The sequence below is a fragment of the Tasmannia lanceolata genome, unplaced genomic scaffold, assembly GCF_043159265.1.
Source record: "Tasmannia lanceolata isolate RefF3 unplaced genomic scaffold, GAP_Taslan_0.1 ptg000003l, whole genome shotgun sequence".
Lineage (NCBI taxonomy): Eukaryota > Viridiplantae > Streptophyta > Magnoliopsida > Canellales > Winteraceae > Tasmannia > Tasmannia lanceolata.
Window position 1 is genome coordinate 104,852 of NW_027518680.1, and position 19,213 is coordinate 124,064.

Below are 19,213 nucleotides of genomic sequence, written 5' to 3' on the forward strand. Positions count from 1 at the left end.
ATCATTGCAGAGCTCTTCAAAGTCCAAGCGAAATGAATCATGTAACAGAGCGTAAAGATTTCATTGGAATGCATTTCCTTTTTTTATTCTCGTCAACTGTTATTTCCTAGCCTACCAAAATCATGAAAAATACGTCAAGTTGTATTTATTTGCAGTTTTGTCTCATAAAATTGCAGTAACATCAACAAAGAGCTCAGCTATACTCGGGCTATCATCCAACTGATAAAAGAGCAGCTTTCAGCCTCCGTCAAAACTTATATACCATATCCTCTGTATATCCAACTTCCTTGAGTACTCCTGTGAGCTGCATATCAAAAGAAAGGATAAGCTTCTAATAAAGGATGCCATATGGAAGAAGGCCTGATATAAGAAAAAGAAGGTTTCAAAAGATTGTTTACAAGAAATCATGGAATAGTAGCACGTTGTTATGTACCTCGCCTTGTGACCTGTCCTTAGCCTTGTCTCCAGAGATATGTTTCATCATTCCAGGAGGACCGCATACCTGAATAGTGTGCAACAAGATTAGCTGCAAGAATTTCCTTTTTAAGCTAAACATGTCCGACAGTTTTTTTTTTGGAAGAGAGGAGGGTGTTGGGTGTCTAAGCAGTAAGCATTGCAATCAAGGTCATGTAAATTGAATATGATCATAAAAGATCAGAGGCTAGATCAAATTGCGAATCAAAACATATATAAGTTATAGAATAGAACATTTAAAAATAAATAACATGTAAATCAATCATCTCTACGCCCTCCATAAAATTTTATCCAATAGTAGGTTATTCCAGTCATTTTAAACCAACTTAATCCATATGTTGATGGTAATGGAAATCTGAATGACTGTAATGCAAAACAAAAGTAGAACTCACCAGTATAAGCGCGTCTTCACCAGGACAAGGCAAGCCTTTCAAAACCATATCCTTTGATATGTAGCCCGTACCTCCACTCCAATTCTTTGTTGGATTGTCTACCGTATAAAATATCTGCTATTTTAACCACCAAAGAACAAAAAAATTGAAACCAGTTTGCCTATCTCTCCAACAAATAGATCAGCCTAAGATGTTAGCTACCTTTAAATTTGGATGGCGAGCTGCAAGCCAGTCAAGCTTCCCTTTGAGAAGTATGTCATCTGGGGACATGTTAGCATAAATCAATGAAACCTGAAAGAAAAGAGAGTAACTGTCAAGAACTCGCAAATAAAATCGGATTTACTAAGGATTCCTAGTTTAAAAACCTTTTACTCTACAGCATAATGGGACCATCATATATGGTGGATGGATATGTTGAGGGATAACTGCATCAGTGCAGTGTTTTTAAAAAATGAAACAAAGTTTGATACTAGCAAGGGAGGAGAGTTACTTTGATATTATATTGTTTTGAAAGTAGATCACTTATTTATCACAAACATGTAATCTAGATTAAAAAAGATCTCAAAGGGGAAATCTTTCCTTCAGGGTGGGTCATACTATTGCAATGAAATTGAATTTGACAAGGCCTATTAGGTTAGGCAGTTCATTTACAAAATCATGGTGGCAAGTTTACAACATCAAGGAGGCAATATTAGTTTCATTGGCAGGTCACCAAGGAGAAACTGAAGCAAGACAGGTTTTAGACGCTTGTAGTATGTATGTAATCCACAGGGTTATTCAGTGACCGGAAACTACCTCAACATGGTCTGATGGGCTAAGAAAGAATGAGATATCCTGGAGAGGGTGGCCGAATCATTCAAGTAGACCCTTTAGTTTGTCAAGAGACTGGGGGAGGTTCAGTTTGTATATATGTATAGGGAGGCAAATGGCTGGACTGATAGTTTGACTAACCCGTGGCTAGCTGCTCCATCTCTGTGTCTCGCTTAGGATGGCAATTGGTTGTCTAGAAACTCCTTCGGGAAAAGGTTGAAATAATAACATAATAAGGAAACGGATACACCCTCTATTTTAAACTTTTCTCAGCAGCTGTTATAATTCCCCACAAATTGTCAAGAATGAGAGTAAGTTTAAAATAAAAGGTATAAAATAAAACCAAGGGGTTGTGAATATCTGCTGCTTACTTCCAATAGCTATCACATAAAACAATCAGAACACTGAACTTATATCACCAACTTTCATGTTGCATCTTGATATGCCTTCTATGTTCACAGTCCTATTAAGCCATCTTCTATTCACCCATTACAAAAAAAATATACAGCCTAACGAACTCCTTGGAAGGAAATACCAGCTAAATGCCTCTAATCAGTAAATTAAATCCAATTAAGATCCTCATCTGGCTTTTGGCTGTATACAATCTCACTGAAAGTTTTGACATAGCTTTCAAATACTGCTTAGAAATAAGAAATCAGTGTTGCTTCTATTGTAGATTATTAGAACAATGTTGGTTTAGATAAACATAAGATCTTTCAATTAAACATATAAATATGAGATTTTTGGATTCCAAAAAATAAGGGAAAAAAATACCTGAGTGTTGTCATCAGGATTCTTCAGAATAGCTTCGATTATCTGCAGCATTGGTGTGATACCTGTTCCGCCTGCAACCTGGGACAGAAGAACAGGTCTAAGAATCACATGGAACCATGATGGCATCCTAATCCTAATGAGAATTTTTTTCTATTGCAGAAAGAAGAAGCAATGGTTAGTCAATTCAATTGCAGTTCTACTGTTACACCACAAAATTTTTATGCAACGTTCAGAATCCAGGACTTCACTCAAGACTTGGACGGAGACCCACTTGAGTTTGACTTGGTAGCTGGTCATGACTTGGCACTGCTAGCATCAACAATTGTATATTCCGCTGTTATTTCTTGAGGAGCATGACCATTCAATGGATCTCGATATATCAAATATCAATGGGGAATAATCCTAAAAAATTTAAATTTCTGAAGTTTACTAAGGGGATTTTTTTTTATCAAACTGATAAATACGAAAGAACCATGTATCAGGTCAGTGCTCTGATGTGCAGATCTGGATCAAATTTCCAATCTCAGACTGCGGATGGATGTCACAAAAGTATTTTAGAAGCCTGTTTGATTTCACCTTAATCAGAGGGGATTTGATGTAGTTGTTCTTGGTTACCGGCTCACTGATCCCTCCCCGCCTTGTTGCTATTATTAGGTGAAAGCACTATTGGCAATGGTTTTTCAAAAGCCTTTTTTAGAACAGGGAGGCGTTTAGCTCCGTTGTTTTTTAAGCGAGACAGATGTTGAGAAAAGCAAGTCCTCGGTCGGTCATTGCTTGTTGGAGCTTTCGAAATTAGCTAAAATGCTTGAGTAAATAATCAATTAAATGCTATCAATGAAAGTTCGTGCCCTCAAGGAACTTTGCTAAAGAAACAAACAAAAAAATACAAAGGTAAATCAGGGTCATCTGGGCTCAGAATAAAAGATTATTTCATGGATCCGAGTTGATTAATTATCAAACATGACTTGCATAAGAAGTTGCTGTTCTTATGTTAATAAAACATTGTAAAAGCAGAAGGAGCTACTTCTACCAAGTTGATTAATGAATGAAGAGAAGAATGCACTAGGGTAAGTAGAAAGATGGTAAACCAAAGAATGCTGGAATGTAAACAACTTCTTTCTATGATCATAGATTCATACTTCATCAAGCTGCATATTGGAGGGGAGATGAAGCTTGATCTCATCTTCGGGTTAACCCTTTTTCAGCTAGGTAAAACTGTAGTGTAAGAACGCAGAAACTGTAAAAAAAGCATGGGAAATATGAAACACATGAAAATGAGGAACAGCAATTTTTATTTTATTTTTAATGTTTTCGCGCGCACACACACACACACACATCAAAAATAAAGGGGGAGGAGCCCCTGACTGAGATGGTCAATACAAGGACGATCTACAAACTCAGTACAAAAATGTTTTTATGTTTTTTTTTTCTCAAATCGGTACAGAAACGGAATAAGTTGCAAAATTTCTCTAATAAAAGGGTTACTCATTTAGAGTAATTATAAAAAAACCGGAGTTTTTTCTACTTTTATTTCCTTTTTGTTTTCCCCGCTAATCACCTAAGTTCAATTTGGCAACATTGAAACTCTGTCACTACATTAACTATCATGGCCTAATTGAAGAATCTAAAATTTCTTATCAGAAATATTTGAATGGGCAGTGAACAACTGCCTCTTATATGTCATCGCTGCTGAATCTGATGAAACAACAAGCCAAGCATAGGTTGTGCAGCAAAAGTGGTTCAAGAAACTACATGAGCTGCATTCTTGGAGAAATAACATAGGAGACGAAATTAATAATAAATTCAAAATAGTACCTACGAGAAACACATACTCAAATTTATAATTGCAACTATGCGACATTAATAAGCAAAAAACATTGATAGGCAATTCAAAGAGAGTGACATAGAACCGAAATATGATCTTTCTTTTGATAAAAAAAAAAAGCATTCATGAAGAATAGTGTATGAGCATCAATATCATATCATACGACATGATATGTTGAGTTGAGCCTACATAAGTATCCAGATATGATAGTAAATATGTATCTAGTAGTACCACTTTGAGACAGGATAACAAGACTAGCATGTATTTCACTCTCTGAAGAGAGGTGAATTGGAACCTAGGAAGCACGGGTACTCTCCCGAGCCACACGCACCCGTGTCGGGTGAAGAGAGGTGAATTGGAACCTAGGAAGCACGGGTACTCTCCCGAGCCACACGCACCCGTGTCGGGTGCGGGTGCGCCTCGGGTGCATACCCGGTGCGTACCCCTTTTATTTTTTCAAAAAAGAAAAAAAAAAGTGTGTTTGGTGCGTGTCGGGTGCGCACCCCAGCGCACCTGAGCACACCCAACCAAGGTTGCCAGAGCGGGAATCGAAGGCTCCCAGTGAAGAATCCTACTCAAGGTTGCCAGAGCGGGAATCGAAGGCTCCCAGTGAAACGGGAATCGAAGCGGGAATCGAAGGCTCTCAGGGAAGAATCCTGCTTCCTTGCACCCAATACATTTTAAACCATTTTTTTAAAATAAAAAAAAAACCAAAAATGGGGGGTGGGTTTTAAAAATATGGGAGGATGGTTTAAAAACAACAAAAAAGACCCCCCCCCCCCCAAATCTCCCTCCTCTCTCCCGACCTCTCTCCCCAACCTATTCTCCAATTGTTTTTTTTTTATTTTTATAAATATATAATAAAATATTAAAATATATTATATTCGGCGTACCCACAACGTACCCGCATCCGGGTTTTTTGGAAAATCACGTACTCGTGTCGTGTTGTACCCGCACCCCATACCCGTGCTTCTTAGATTGGAACTATTGTCAACCAATCTCATTGTTGTAAAGACGTTAAAAGAACGGAAGCAACTAAAAGAAAGAAAACATTTGAGTTATTGGTAGATTAATGGTGGAATAGAAGTATATTGGGTACAAATCTTGGGATGATAATTGTGAGACTACCGCACTTCACGGTGAAGAATGACGAAGAATTGTGGGTCTGTCGGGAATAATGATGAGCGATCTATCTTGGTGAAAGTCAAGGGTGAAAGAGGGCGAGGAGGTCATGAGCATCTGCGGGCCTGTGGAGATTAGTCCTGAGGAGTGGCTAAAGTATAAACTGTAACAGGCCTGTCACGCCAACCCACAATACTGATAGTATTGGGATCTCCATGACCAATCATCTATCACTGGGCCCTATACTACCACTGCCACTGCCACTACCACTATTGGAGATTCCTCTACAAAGGACTCTAACTCTACCATTCTCATTACAGTCCTCTCGCCAGCATAAAATCATAATACAGTTTGATGTCAATAATTTGCAGGACCTCCATCTTAGATTGAGTCAACTTGACTCACTTGAGGATCCTTCCTCCTCTAAGTTCTCTTGTGTACAACTTAACCGGTCATGTTCCCGTTCCTTTATCTAGTACTTCAAACATTACAGAGTCTCATGCTACTAACCGTATGATTGATAACTGCATTGGCATTTTTCATCTTCCTCGCTCTTTGGAATTGAAAAGGCAAATTTTTCTAATGGTTCCCTCACTTCCTGGGAAAAGACTATCCAAGTTCCTCCACTGCTATCTCTTTCCTCTGTCTTTTTTATTTGTGATCTTTTTACTTATCCCTCGTATGTTGGTAGTTCAAAAAGAAATTCTCTAGCTGTAGCATAACCTTTACTTCCTACTTCCTAGTACCTCATTCCCATGCAATCATTAGGCTATATATTCTAACCATAATAGACACTTAAATACTGTTATGTTAAGATAGCAAAGGAAAAAGTATATTTGCTATGTTACATGGATTCTTCTGAACTGTCAAAGTCCCAGTTTCAGACACGTGTTGGATTCAAACACTTCATGAATTTGTTGTGACACAACTAGATCTCGTTTATCTTTCTTTTTTTCTGAATGCTATTAACACAATTTTACAATTAACACAAGTTTTGAGTTTTATCCATCTTAATAGTAACTTAGTAAGCTTTTTATTTTTTTCGTGAATGGTAATTCATGAAGGGCCTGTTCCTTTGAGGGTAAATACGAGAAGGTAACCCTTTTCAGAGTAAACTATTTAGGAGGAATCTACTTTCCTGCATTGATTTACTCTTAAACTAGTTTCTGTTGTTCCAATGTGCAGGATAAACTAAGAGGTGAATTTGATTTCAAATGCTCCAGTGACCACATTTTGTAGGGGTAAATGTTCTGAACCATCCATTTTACACCAAGTTGACTAGAGGGCCAGGATCATTTTTTCAGAATATTTTTAAACCATGATCCATTTACGGCGAGGACCGGTAAATGAATAGTTTAGATCATCCAAATAAGTGGGCCCTGCTTATTTCTCTTGCTGTCCCCCGAAATAGTTTTTGTTTCTCTTTCACCTATTCCTTTTTTCTGTGATCATGCGGGTCTTTAATCCTTTTATTTTGTGCTCTTGGTAGCTTCTTAAACTACTTGGGTTTCATGGCAGCAAGTTGAAATATGAAACATCTGCCTAACATCTGTTAAATGACCAGTTGCTCCAAAAGCTTAAGCTCTTGGAGAAGGCGTTATTTAATCTTTTACACTTTAACACTCCCCATCATGTGTGGCCTTTTTCTAGGGTTGGCCTACACGTGGTGCATGTGGTCCCTCTTATGTGTTTGGCCAATGCATGTGGATTTTTGCTATCAAGGAGGTTTGAACTCAGGCTCTGATACCATGTTAGAATGGAGGATAATGAAGAAGGAGAAGGAGAATGAGGGAGAAGATGAGGGATTCTCCACTTCTTATCTTCCCTCCATTCTAACATGTCTTGAATTCAAACCTCCTTGATAGCAAAAATCCACATGCAATGGCCAAACCCATAAGGGAGGCCACATGCGCCACGTGTAGGCCAACCCTAGAAAGAGGAGACACATGTGAGGGGGAGTGTTAAAACTGTAAAAGATTAAATAACGACTTCTCCAAAATCCATAAGACTGTATTTTAATTGCCATTTTCATCCAATTTGTATTTTAATTTCTTCATACTTAAAAACAGATAAGAATAAAAATGGTATAATAAGAGCCACATGTAAATAAACTCAACTTATAATTTACGTGACCCTAACTGTTTTGATTGGTGGCTTGCAAGTTGCAGTAGATAACTTTGAACTAGTCACAAAACTACCAGAATGGGAAGGGAAAAGAGAAAGAAAAGGGAAGGAGGAAAGAAAAGAGAGAGAAAAAGAAAGGGAAGGGAAAAGAGAAGGGGAGGGGAAAGAAAGAAAAGGGGAGGAGTGGAAAGAAGGATAGCAAGAGAGAAAGAGAGGTAAAGAGTAGAAGAAAGAAAAGGGGAGGAGTGGAATACCCTTCTCTTACCATGCCAATGTTCTTTTTCATGTTGGGGCTATATCTGAGCTTTTCAATTGGCCTGCAAGACAAGGAAAAAACACAAGTTCAAAACACTACAAAATTTTTGGTGAAGTTCAAAACAATAGTAATTTTTTGGCTATGAAACTAGCAGGCTAGGAGAGTTTACCCTTTGACTTCTACTATATCACCCGGTTTTAAACTTGCAAGATACTGACTCATTTTTCCTTCTGGATAAACCTGCATCAATTTACGGAAGGAGTAAACATCATACCAAAATGACCATAAAGTTAACATATTGGTGTATGGAGCTCAAGGCTATCTGAAATAGATCTATACTCAATTATGATGAGACATGCATTCAGGCAAGGAGGTGGAGAAAATTCTGCAATTTTAATTGGAAAATATGGAAAATAAGTACCTACAATCAGCGATAACATACCTTAACCAACAAATCAAAATATCCCTTGGAATCTGGATCAGATATGGGAGTGTACCTATGATATGAAACATGTAAAGAAGAATCTCAGCAGCGTATCATGCACCTTATGACAAAAATAGGAGAATTCTAATTCATCTGAAATGAAAATGGCACTTGATTCATATATGCATAATAACAAAGCATCCAAGTTTCGAGCTTTATGTTGGACAAAATGACACCCAATTCAGAATCTAGAAGCAACAAATACCACATATATGACACAGAATATGGGGCAATGCTTGAGCATTATGTGCATTTCCTCTATCTATGATCTAGATTCAAAGGTCAAGCTGGTGCTACTCAAACTTCTACAAAGCAAAAGGGAGTTGTTGTAAGGAAATACCGGAATTTGTAATTTTTCCCTATCCAAAGGAAACCGTAATAAAACTACTGCCTCATAAAATCCTTTGCTAAACAAACTACATGTACATACAGTCAAGGTTTTAAATCTCGGTTTCGGTTTCGGTTTCAGTCTATGAAGCACGGGTACGGGTGCGGTACGACACGACACGGGTACGTGATTTTCCAAAAAAACCGGGTGCGGGTACGTTCGGGTACGCCGAATATAATAATATATTTTATTATATAGTTATAAAAAAAATTTAAAAATTGGAGAGCAATCAAATAACAATAACACCACAAAAATGGAAAATTCTAATATTACTCTTCATTTCATAAGTGATTAAGTTCCATATTTTTCATAACATGAGACATCAATACATCATTCAATAGAAAAAAGTTTGTCGCCAGTGTGTTGACCGGTGTGTTGACCAGTGCCTGATAAGATGAATAATTTTTAAAGACCAAATTATGAGATTTTTTATACCGGACTTTTGGGATTTAATAATGTTCGGACACGATAGATTTTATGAATTTTTAAAATTTGAAAAATACCCCACCGTTTGGAAGTTAAGAACGTTAAAATTTTGACCAGACCCTTTTTCTTCGGATTTTGTACTAGAACAAGAGAGTTGGCTTTTTTCCCTTTTAGATTTGGGTCTTGAAACTATTTTTAATAAATCCAAATGGGGGGTATTCCGTTATTTACATGTAAATCTTAAGTATATGGACAACAAAATAGTAAAGACATTTACTTAAAAAATGGGGTACGTACCCAGGACGTACCCGGGGCGTACCCGAACGTACCCACACCCCATACGTGTCCTGTACGGGTACGGGAGCCCCGACAGAGTACCCGTGCTTCCTAGTTTTCGGTCATCAGCGAAACCAAAATGTTTCGGTTTCGGTATGAAATTTCGGACGAAATCTTGTAAAAATTTCCGAAAACGTTTCACCAAAATTTCTAAAACGTTTCACCGAAATTTCTGAAATGTCCGAAACATTTCACTGAAATTTCCGAAATTTCGAGTGAAATTTTGTACTTCACAGAAATTTCACCGAAACGAAACATTTCGGCGAAGTTTGGTACTTTTCCAAAACAATGTGTATTTCATTTCGTTTTCTACCGAAACCGAAATATTTCGGCCGAAACGAAACGTTTCAGCCGAAACTTAAAACCATGCATACAGTTCTGGCTGTTTATGGGAGGATAAAAAATGTTTCTTATTTAGTTAATGGGATTGCCTACCTAAAATACTGCTTGCACAACAAAACTTTCAAGGTGTTCTGAAGCAAGAATGACATGTTCTCAAGCTCCACTTGGAGCTACTATTGGCACCTGCTCTATCTCCCAGTCTTTGTTCTTTCTGATTCAAGTAACTACCTTCTATTACAGAGTGACAAATGTTAATCCCTCAGTTTGGTACCTCTTCTTTTATTCTATGAACCTTAATTTTTGCCGGAGAAGTATAATAGATACAGGTCAAGACTCTCCACCAGCATACCCTAAGTTTGTGTGGTTTAGGATATAAAATCATAAATATCAAGCATGTTGGTGCAATTACTACAGGACCTCTTGCCAAAAACAGAATATAACAAAAATCACTTGCTCATCCAAGTCATCCCTCTTCAAAAAAGGTAATAAGACAGGAAACTACTTACCAACCTTGTACAAAGGATAGATAACGAAAATGAGGTTATTCCTCATCAAGTTTTCTGGGTCCCAACTGAGATTTGCAAGTACATGATTCAGATCTCCGAATACTTGATTGCGTGCATTGCGTTTTTCAATTACCAGATACGATACCTTTAGATTTATAACAGACACCTTGATCAGGTTGTCTTGGTGAGTTTTTCAAGTACTCAACCAAACCAAGATTATTGATATCATTCTATGGTTCCCATAGAAATGCTATCAAAATTTTAAGTAAATGGATAGCGTAAAAAAATAAAAATAGAAACCCATTCAATGAATATGACAAGGATTGCCATAAAACATTAACTCATCAGGTTGTCAAGTTCAAATATTGTGTCCTTGGTTTAGACTTTAGAGGCTCAAAAGTGTATGAGAATTGAAAAAAATTATGGAATTGAACCAATATACTGAGTGTTCCAGCCCCAACCAATCTATCATATGAGAGTTAAAGGCTTGAGAGCAAGCAAAGTCAATGCATCCCATTAAAGAACTATTAAATGCACCATTTGGAAGAAACAACGGATAAATGTTATGAATTGATATAAGAGAAAAACCATAACTTCAAATCACTGTAAAGCTGTCACGACCAACATTTTTTCATACAAAAAATTCATCATATGTGCATTCAGACTGCATGGCGATGCTGTAGCTTTGGCCAATATATTCATCTTACATTAAATGCATTGGTCACAAGTCACAACTCTTGAGGGATGTGTATCAAGGATGCAAAAGTTTTTCAAGAACATCTAATAAAAAAACAGTTCAGATCAGGCATGCTATGATTGAAAACAGTGACTTACGGGCGGATAACATATTTTGGCTTCCCTTCATCATCTTTTCCAAGCGGGGCCCTGCAATCAGCATGGTTTTAGGAGACATGTAACTGGCATAAAGTGGGGTATGTAATGCATGGGAACATTCAAGCGACTCCAATCTCATAGGAGGACCTCTTAGTTAACCTAGTAAGTTCCAAGAACTGTCTGACTAAATGCTCCCACAAGAAAGCAACAAGATGGGTGTACCTTGTAAGAATACATGAAGCAATATCAAGACCCAACTTTGTGGAAGGATCAAATGAAAACCTGCCATTTTGCGAAGCAATAATAACAGAATTAATGAGATAAATCAGTAGTAAAAAGACAACTTAAACAAATGAAACAATGGACAAGGAGCGAATAAGAGGTTAGTTTAAGATGTCTAGCAAGCTGGGTATGCAGTCATTTCAGAGTTACTGATGTAGAAGAACCAAGAAAGCATCGAAAACAATTATTTTCTTGGCCATCGATTCGCAGTGAAAGCTGTTCTAAATTTGAAACCATTACCATTATCAATCATTCAGCCATGAAAGTCTCACTAAATAAGATGTTTGTCAGTGCCTGGGGATTAATGTCATGTATCAAATGTCCTAATCCCCACAAAGTATTTAGAGAGATTTCCCTCATTATGAATTCATGAGTTGAACAGTGATGGAACAACCTACGATTCAAAGAAAACTAAAAAAGTGATGGGTCAACCCGAGGGGTCTAGTGGTAGGAGTGGCTAGCTATTAGCTACAATTGCCAAATACTCACCTCTATTCTAATGATTCGTGAGCAACAAAACACCTTCTTGGAAGCAGTGGGTACTTCACATGGTGTTTCAGTCACAACAAGCACTGGTATTGAGTCATTATAGACCACTTAGATCAATGTTGTAAACCTTTGTGACTTGATTAGACACCTGATCGAGTTGTAAGCCACTTTCTGCCTAGCGAATGTATTACTTAAAAACTCCATGGAGCATTTACATAGCTTGTACTGCAATAGAGCCGAAAGAGAATTAGAGGGAGTAGCCGCCAACAAATGTTATCTATGATCTTTGCTTTCCACTGCTCCTTTTATCCTTTCTTGTTCTTTTCCTCCTTTTCTCACTTGTCTTCACCTTCATTCCTTCCTCTTCCTCCACCCTCTCCTTGTTTTGTTTTAGGCAAACAAAGATATGAAACCAAAAAAGAGCGTGGAGATTTTGCGTGGGATTCATCTCTATATAGAGAATAACCTTCTGAAAAGGGACAACTTTCTTACCTGCTCTAAATAAATAAAAAGTAAGTTACTTTTGAGAAAGAGAATAACAGAAACAGACTCTAACTATTTCCCTTTCCAATTTATATCTAAAACAAAGATAATTTTCTATGAATAGGAGATAATTTTAAATAAGGTGGGAGATGCACCACTAAAAAAATACTATTGGAAGATGCACCAACATTCTATTGGAGAAAAGCCATCACACTTAAAAATCCAAGCCAAAATTTAAGAAATCACAGTGCAAATTATAGGCACCACGCATCAATTACTTGATTGATGTCCCTAATGTAAGTTACACATGTTTCCACAAGACCTGTTAGAATATAAAAAAAGAGGAAGAATATGAATAATGAATAGATGTTAAGATAATAAGAGATGAGGGAACAAGGAGCAAAGTAGAGGAGAGGGGAAGGAGAAAAGTCAATTGTTTTGACTCAGGAAGAAAAGTGATCAATCACATGAGTGGGACTCTTTATCCACATATCAGTGAGGGTACATTCACACATTGTTTGAGTCGGATTGAGAGAAAGCCCTAACTGCACTCCAACAGCTTATGGTTTTGATTTCATCATTAGAGATTATATTGATTCCATACATGAAAGATTTTTGTCTCTTTGAATAACCCTAATGTGTACTTTGACAAAACTGAATGTGTGATCTCAATGGAAGGAAAAACCATGGTGTCTTGGGTGGACAATTAGATTATTTCTGAATATAAATCAATGAAACAACTGTGAGGCCAGCTGTGCTGCACAGCTCAGAATGTTGGGCCACCAATAGGAGTGTAAACGAGCCGAGCCGAGCCGAGCTTGGCCAGGCTCGGCTCGGCTCGTTAAGCTCACAAGTGAGGCTCGGGCTCGAACTAGGCTCGGCTCGGCTCGGTCAGGCTCGACCAAGCTCGCGAGCGGCTCACGAGCCTTACCGAGCTCGGGTTATATTATGTTCACACCCCTCATCTTCCCTGGACAGTCCTACTAGTGTAATTTGACTACTTTTTTTACACTATGGGGGGTGGTCCTAGTAACAAATGGGGTTCCAAAAATGAAGTGACATATTTTGCCCCCCCCCCCCCTTTCACTCCATGGACAACCCTTTTAATGTATATATTAATATATAATATATATATTTAAATATATTAAATTCTTAACGAGCTTTAACGAGCCGAGCCGAGCCGAGCCTGGCCTAACTCGGGCTCGGCTCGTTAAGGATTCGAGCCGAGCTCGAGCGAGCTTCCGAGCCCGAGCCAAAATTGACACCCTTAGCCACCAAGAGGCAGCATGTGCATAAGATGAGTGTAGCGGAGATGCGAATGCTTAGATGGATGTGCGGCCACACAAGGTTACATAGAATTAAAAATGAAGACATTCGTAAAAAGGTGGGGATGGCACCAATTGAGAAGAAGATGAGAGAGCATCGCTTAATGGTTTGGACATATCCAACGTAGGCCTTTGGATGCTCCGGTGAGAAGAGGCGACTCGTGCCAAATTGATGGAGTAAAAAGAGGTAGGGGCAGACCGAAAACGACTTGGGTAGAAACAGTGAGGAAAGACTTGATAGCTAGGAACATAACAGAGAACATGACATTGGATAGGATAGAATGGAAGAAAATGATCCAAGTAGAAGAACCCAACTAGAGCCAGGATTAGAGCCGGGTAGATTCCTTCTTCATGAAATTTTTCTAAAGGATTCATTCAGCCGACCCCAACTAGTTTGGGACTAAGGCTTTGTTGAGTTGAGTTGAGCATAAATCAATGAAACAGAACCACCTCAATTGATTTATTAAATTCCTTAGTTATGTATTTAGATTGATTTAAGTAATTTGAAGTTTTGAACACAAAAGGTGGGCCCACCAACAATGTTGTAAGCATACACATTTCCAAATGTTTTATATAGTTACTTAATTATTATTAAAAAAATATAATATTATCTTGTTATACAATTATTTTGAAAAGAATTATAATTTTTTCATCAGTCATAAGGAATTAAATTGATTTGGAATACATGGTTTTCCTATGCGAGTCTAGTAGTAGTTTATTGCGCGATAAGATTTAAGGAGAGGAGAGGGACCTATATAAAAATATTAGGATGATTGGATCAAAGTTAAAATTTTATTCTTGATATGAAAAGTCTTCTCGGGGCATAGAGTGTCATTAGACTGACCTTGCACCTACAGACACAACAGAGATTTCTCTACAAATAGAGGAGGGAGGACAAGTAGATGCCAAGCCTATTGCACCAAACCAATCTTTAATATGTTGGAAGATGAGGTGAGAAGCTTGAGGCCTCCCAAAAAATTGTTGGAGGCTCCAAGACTTAACACTTCCAACCACCTTCAACTTCCACAGAATTTAAGTAATAAGTAGCGCATGAAGGTCCAAAGCCCATGAATTCTAAGAGAACAAATGTGAAGAAGTAAGGCCAAAACCCTTTCCAAGCTCCATGGCATTTAGGTAAGGCAGGTTATATTTCCAAATTATATTTTTGCTTAGAACCATAGTTGCCATATTGGGACGTGAGTGAAAGAAGCAATAAGGGAAGCAGAAGCAAAAGGCAAGGAATCTAGAAGATAGCAAATGCAGGAAGCAAAAATTTCCAAAGAACGTAAAAAGGAAAAGTGTTGGAAACATCATTAAAAGTCAACATGAAGTATGTAATAAGCTTCATTAAAAGCAAACAAGAAGTGTATTGAAAGAGTAGCGTTATAGTAGGTTATAGAGGAATAGGTACGGGTTACAAGCAGTAAAGAAGATAATCGTTACTTTAAAAAAAAGGTAGTAAAGAAGAGTTCATGTTACAGGCAGTAAAAAGATAATTGTTACTTAAAAAAAAAAGTAGTAAAGAAGAGTTCGTGTTACAAGCAATAAAGAAGATAATCATTACTTTAAAAAAAAGTAGTAAAGAAGGGTTCGCGGCTATTTAGAATTACAAGTTTTAGGGATTTAAAGTTTCACGGCTTTTATTCATGTAGATTTAATGTTGAGTTTTTTTGGAAAAACACGCACATGTTTTATTTGAAAATTAAGATGAGTTTTACATTTCCAATACATTAGGAAAAAATAATCACCCAGATAAGAAGCGTAATCTAAATGAAGTTAATGAAGAGAAAACATGTAAGAAGGATATGAGAAGCACGCTTCTACTAAAATTGGGAAGCGAGAAGAACTCAACTTCAGAAGCGAGCTTCCCATTTAACTAGGAACTCAGTAACTATGCTTGGAAATAATAAAAGATGAAAGATCTGGTGATGACAGATCTGAAATTTGACATCCAAATATCAATAATTACAGATCGAACACTCACCACATTTCCAAAATTGGATATGGTATGAGCATTACAAGTCCAAACTCAAAGAACTATTGAGTCGACTGGAGAAAGGCTAATAGATTAGTGAACTAGAGATGATCTCGAGACACAAGTGAGTTCCAGCCTCCAGTCATTTCCCAAAGGCGAGTATCCCATCATTTCCAGCGGGAAAGTTAGCGAATCAAGTAACCAGTAACTGACATAGGCAAGTCTGCAAACATGGTATTTCAGAGGTCCCCATGTTTATCACTTGCAACCTACTATCAATCAAACATCTATAGCTGTATTCAAGTTTTTTTTTTTTTTAAATGAATGGAAAAAATACAGGACCATCATATCCCTATGAAGATGAACACAAATGCAAAATAATCTTTTCAAAGGAAATTGGGCAGATAAAGACACAAAACAACTGGACTCACCTGAATAGCTGAGTGTTGTGGCTCACCCTTGCAGTTTCTTGCAGCTCAAATTCAATCCATCTCTCTGGATTAAGTGCTGAAAATGCAACAAAAGCATTGAGTAACAATAATATGAAAGGGTGAGAAGAGTTATAAGGCAGGAAAAAAGTCCACTTTACAACATGTTATAGAACGGCTTCCTAATTGGATAGGAACGGGTTTATGTCCTGTTGGAGAATCAACCACCTATAGTAATTAAATATGCTACTTAAAATGCAACTGAAACATGTGCACTAAAAGAAGAAGAATCACAATTGTGCCCCTTGAATCTTAAAGCTGTATTTGCCATGATCTGCAACATTACAATATTTCCTTGATTATATTTGGTGTCGAATAAAAAAGAAAATGTATGGAACAAGTATGAGGCCTAACAAATCCCACAAAGATATTCTTTTGGTACAGAAAGAAAAGGGTGCAATACACCATGAATTCTGAAGAAACTTGGCACTTAAAACAGTAGAAATGTCATAACAAATATATTTATATAAATGTAACCAACAATCAGCAGTAACATAAGCACATTTGCCATGGACATCAAGGAACAGTACACCATTTTAACTTGGAAGGGAAAAAACACATCAATGCTCGTGTTGAATAAGCATAACTGTTGTGGCTGTTAATAGGTCTGTTCAAACTTGCATAAATAAGAGAAGCTGAAGGACAAACCACCTATTCTTCCAGCAAAGTCTTCATTTTGTTGATCTAGGTGAACCTGCAAGAAAAAATCGAAAATAAATTAGCAGCTAAAATTTAACCCGTTACGAAAGAAATGTAGACGAAACAAACCATAACAAAAGGAGGTGCAATTTACATTAGGATTAAAATGGAGCAGAAATGGCGAATGGCTGTCCAGATTTCTGATGTAAGATGTTCAAGCCTCATAACTTTAAACCTTGAATTTTGATTTTTCTACATAGATCTTTGTAGAGAAATACATGACTCCTATTCAGACCTGATCTTTTTCTACATAGATCTTTGTCTCTACGTAGATCTTTGTAGAGACATACATGACTCCTATTTTTCTGACCACAACTGTTGGAGGAACCCTATTGAAAATAGCTTCAGCTACCCATGTAAAATATATCTATTAAATGAAACCAAAAGGAAAAAATACAAATGAAACTTCATTCTGTCCATGACAGGAAGTAAAAGCAGCATCAGAAACAAGTCTACATCCATGAAAAACACAATCTATACAGAAGTAAGAAAAATAGAGAAATGGGAGTGGTTAGATCGAAATTACATTTCATCTTAAGCCACCAATTGATACAAAAACGTTTTCAAGGGAAACCCAAATGAAAATTGTAGGAGAAATTACAAGTTTAGGCGAAGAGGAGGAAAAGTAGTAGTAGTAAGATGTGATTCCAGCGGAAATTGCAGCGATTGCTCCCAGGGGAAGACGATTGCCCAAATTGGACTTGGGTTGCTCAGTAAATGCATTCCTAAATGCATGTGGAGCTGCTCTTGCCAGTGCCACCCTTTTCAAAAACACAGCCATTGTTTTTTTTCGTCTCAACAACCCTTCCTTTTGGGGTATTTCAGTTGCAGAATATAGTATACTACATTGCGTCCGTGTTGCTCCTCCACTAATAAAATGACCATTTGTACCCCCGCAACTTTATCGGAGGGGATAGAAATCTCAAGGGTAGAAATGACATTTAACTGTATTGTAGTCATTTGGAACATGAAATCATATACCACCATTTTTTTTTTGGATCCTAACCCTCTATAGATCGGAGGGTTTGGATCAACCTCTGGGAATAATTTTTGGGGCACAACAGCCCATCTAATGGACGGTTTGGATCATCCTATGCTGCGGGCCATACGTACTTTTAATAAAGTGAGGAGTGCCCTCATCAAAATAACATTTCCTTTTTTTTGTTTTGTTCTGTTTTGGAGTAATCTTTAGAACTTAACTGTACTCACAATAGTAAGTGGGTGTATAATTGGTAGTATCATTCACCGGCATTTGTGAAGGATTGCTATTAGGAATCCTTACCGATCAACATTGTGTCCTACTACTACAGAGGGATATGTACGTGCTGATCAAGATGGGCCCAACCACAAATGGCTTGGACTTGTATTTGCCGACCAGATCAATGGACCCGGATTACGCCACGAGAAACCTTAGCCGGACTCCATCAAGTCAGGATGATATGAATCCTTTCAACCAAAGGGCCCTAAAAGGAAGATAAAAATGACCTGAAAATCACTTTTATTTGAACATTCTTATGACCATTTGATTAGAAGACTTAACAAATGAAGGTCCGAGTGAAGAAACTATAGTGTTGCTTAGAAGAGAAGAACGCATAAGCATTTTACCCTATTATAACAACATATCGCTCTGACAGAGTGGCAGTCACCAGGCAAAACTGACCAACCAAGCAAACTACTACTACTACAACGACTAATGTTTTGCTACTGTCGCTCCATACTGCTGTTGCTGATGACTAGCAAATCATGTGGAAATTTCCTCTCTCTCTTTTCTCTGTGAGCCATTTAGGATTAGGATTAATTACCAACGGGGGACAAAAATTAGGTGAAATTATCAACAGGACCCATGCTTTTCAGAAATTATCAACGGGGGACAAAATATGTCTTGTCATTAAAAGCTGGACGAAAATGCCCTTTTCTTAAGCAACACGTTTTGCTTTTCCACTTTTCCCTCTTCTCTCTTCTTTTCCTCTTTTTTTTTTCACTTTTCCATTTTCAACTTGTTTTTTTTGCCCTACCAGTCATCTTCTTCATCATTTTAGCCACAATTGGAGGAGGGAAAGCTCGAAAACTTGAAACGTGAGTTCATTCCCATCTCTCTCTATATCTAGGTTTTGTTTTTCATTTGTTTTAGGGTTTTGTATTTCTCCTTCTCCCTTTCAATGGAGGATGAGGAAGATGAATCGTATGGTAGAAAGAAAAAAATGTGAAAATGAACGAGTGAAAAAAAACAGGAAGTAAAAACGTGTTCATAAAGGACTTGATAAGCCCATTCGGAATTTGGTAACCCCATTTTGATACTGGATAACCCCAACCCCAGAGACTTGAAAACCCCCTTCCCAAACTCCAGTACCCTTGGGCAATTTTAAGGGACTTGATAAG

The 19,213-nt window shown here is 37.6% G+C and overlaps 1 protein-coding gene across 2 annotated transcripts; it reads right to left on the reverse strand.

The window, feature by feature from the left end:
- Positions 1-47: 47 nt before the first annotated feature.
- Positions 48-17,685, reverse strand: LOC143846488 (FAD/NAD(P)-binding oxidoreductase). 2 transcript variants are annotated; one of them, XM_077354928.1, is made up of 13 exons: positions 17,436-17,685; positions 16,787-16,829; positions 16,079-16,154; positions 11,316-11,375; positions 11,094-11,144; positions 8,220-8,274; positions 7,947-8,017; positions 7,787-7,838; positions 2,451-2,528; positions 1,068-1,157; positions 867-983; positions 434-502; positions 48-304 (listed from the first exon to the last, which is right to left on the reverse strand). In XM_077354928.1, exons 1-13 carry the CDS (start codon positions 17,613-17,615, stop codon positions 248-250), a joined length of 999 nt encoding a protein of 332 aa, XP_077211043.1. In that variant the 5' UTR covers positions 17,616-17,685; the 3' UTR covers positions 48-247. The 2 variants fall into 2 exon arrangements, with proteins under 2 accessions (XP_077211043.1, XP_077211051.1); XM_077354936.1 differs by having other exon boundaries at positions 867-980; positions 17,436-17,681.
- Positions 17,686-19,213: the final 1,528 nt, after the last annotated feature.

Bases quoted from the DNA above. Each gene is read 5' to 3' on its own strand.
- LOC143846488 (XM_077354928.1), bottom strand. From the start codon at position 17,615: ATGGCTGTGTTTTTGAAAAGGGTGGCACTGGCAAGAGCAGCTCCACAT. The intron at 11,376-16,078 runs GTGAGTCCAGTT...GCAAAATGGCAG, and splicing joins CACAACACTCAGCTATTCAG to GTTTTCATTTGATCCTTCCA. The intron at 2,529-7,786 runs GTAAGAGAAGGG...CTTCTGTCCCAG, and splicing joins TGAAAAAGAACATTGGCATG to GTTGCAGGCGGAACAGGTAT.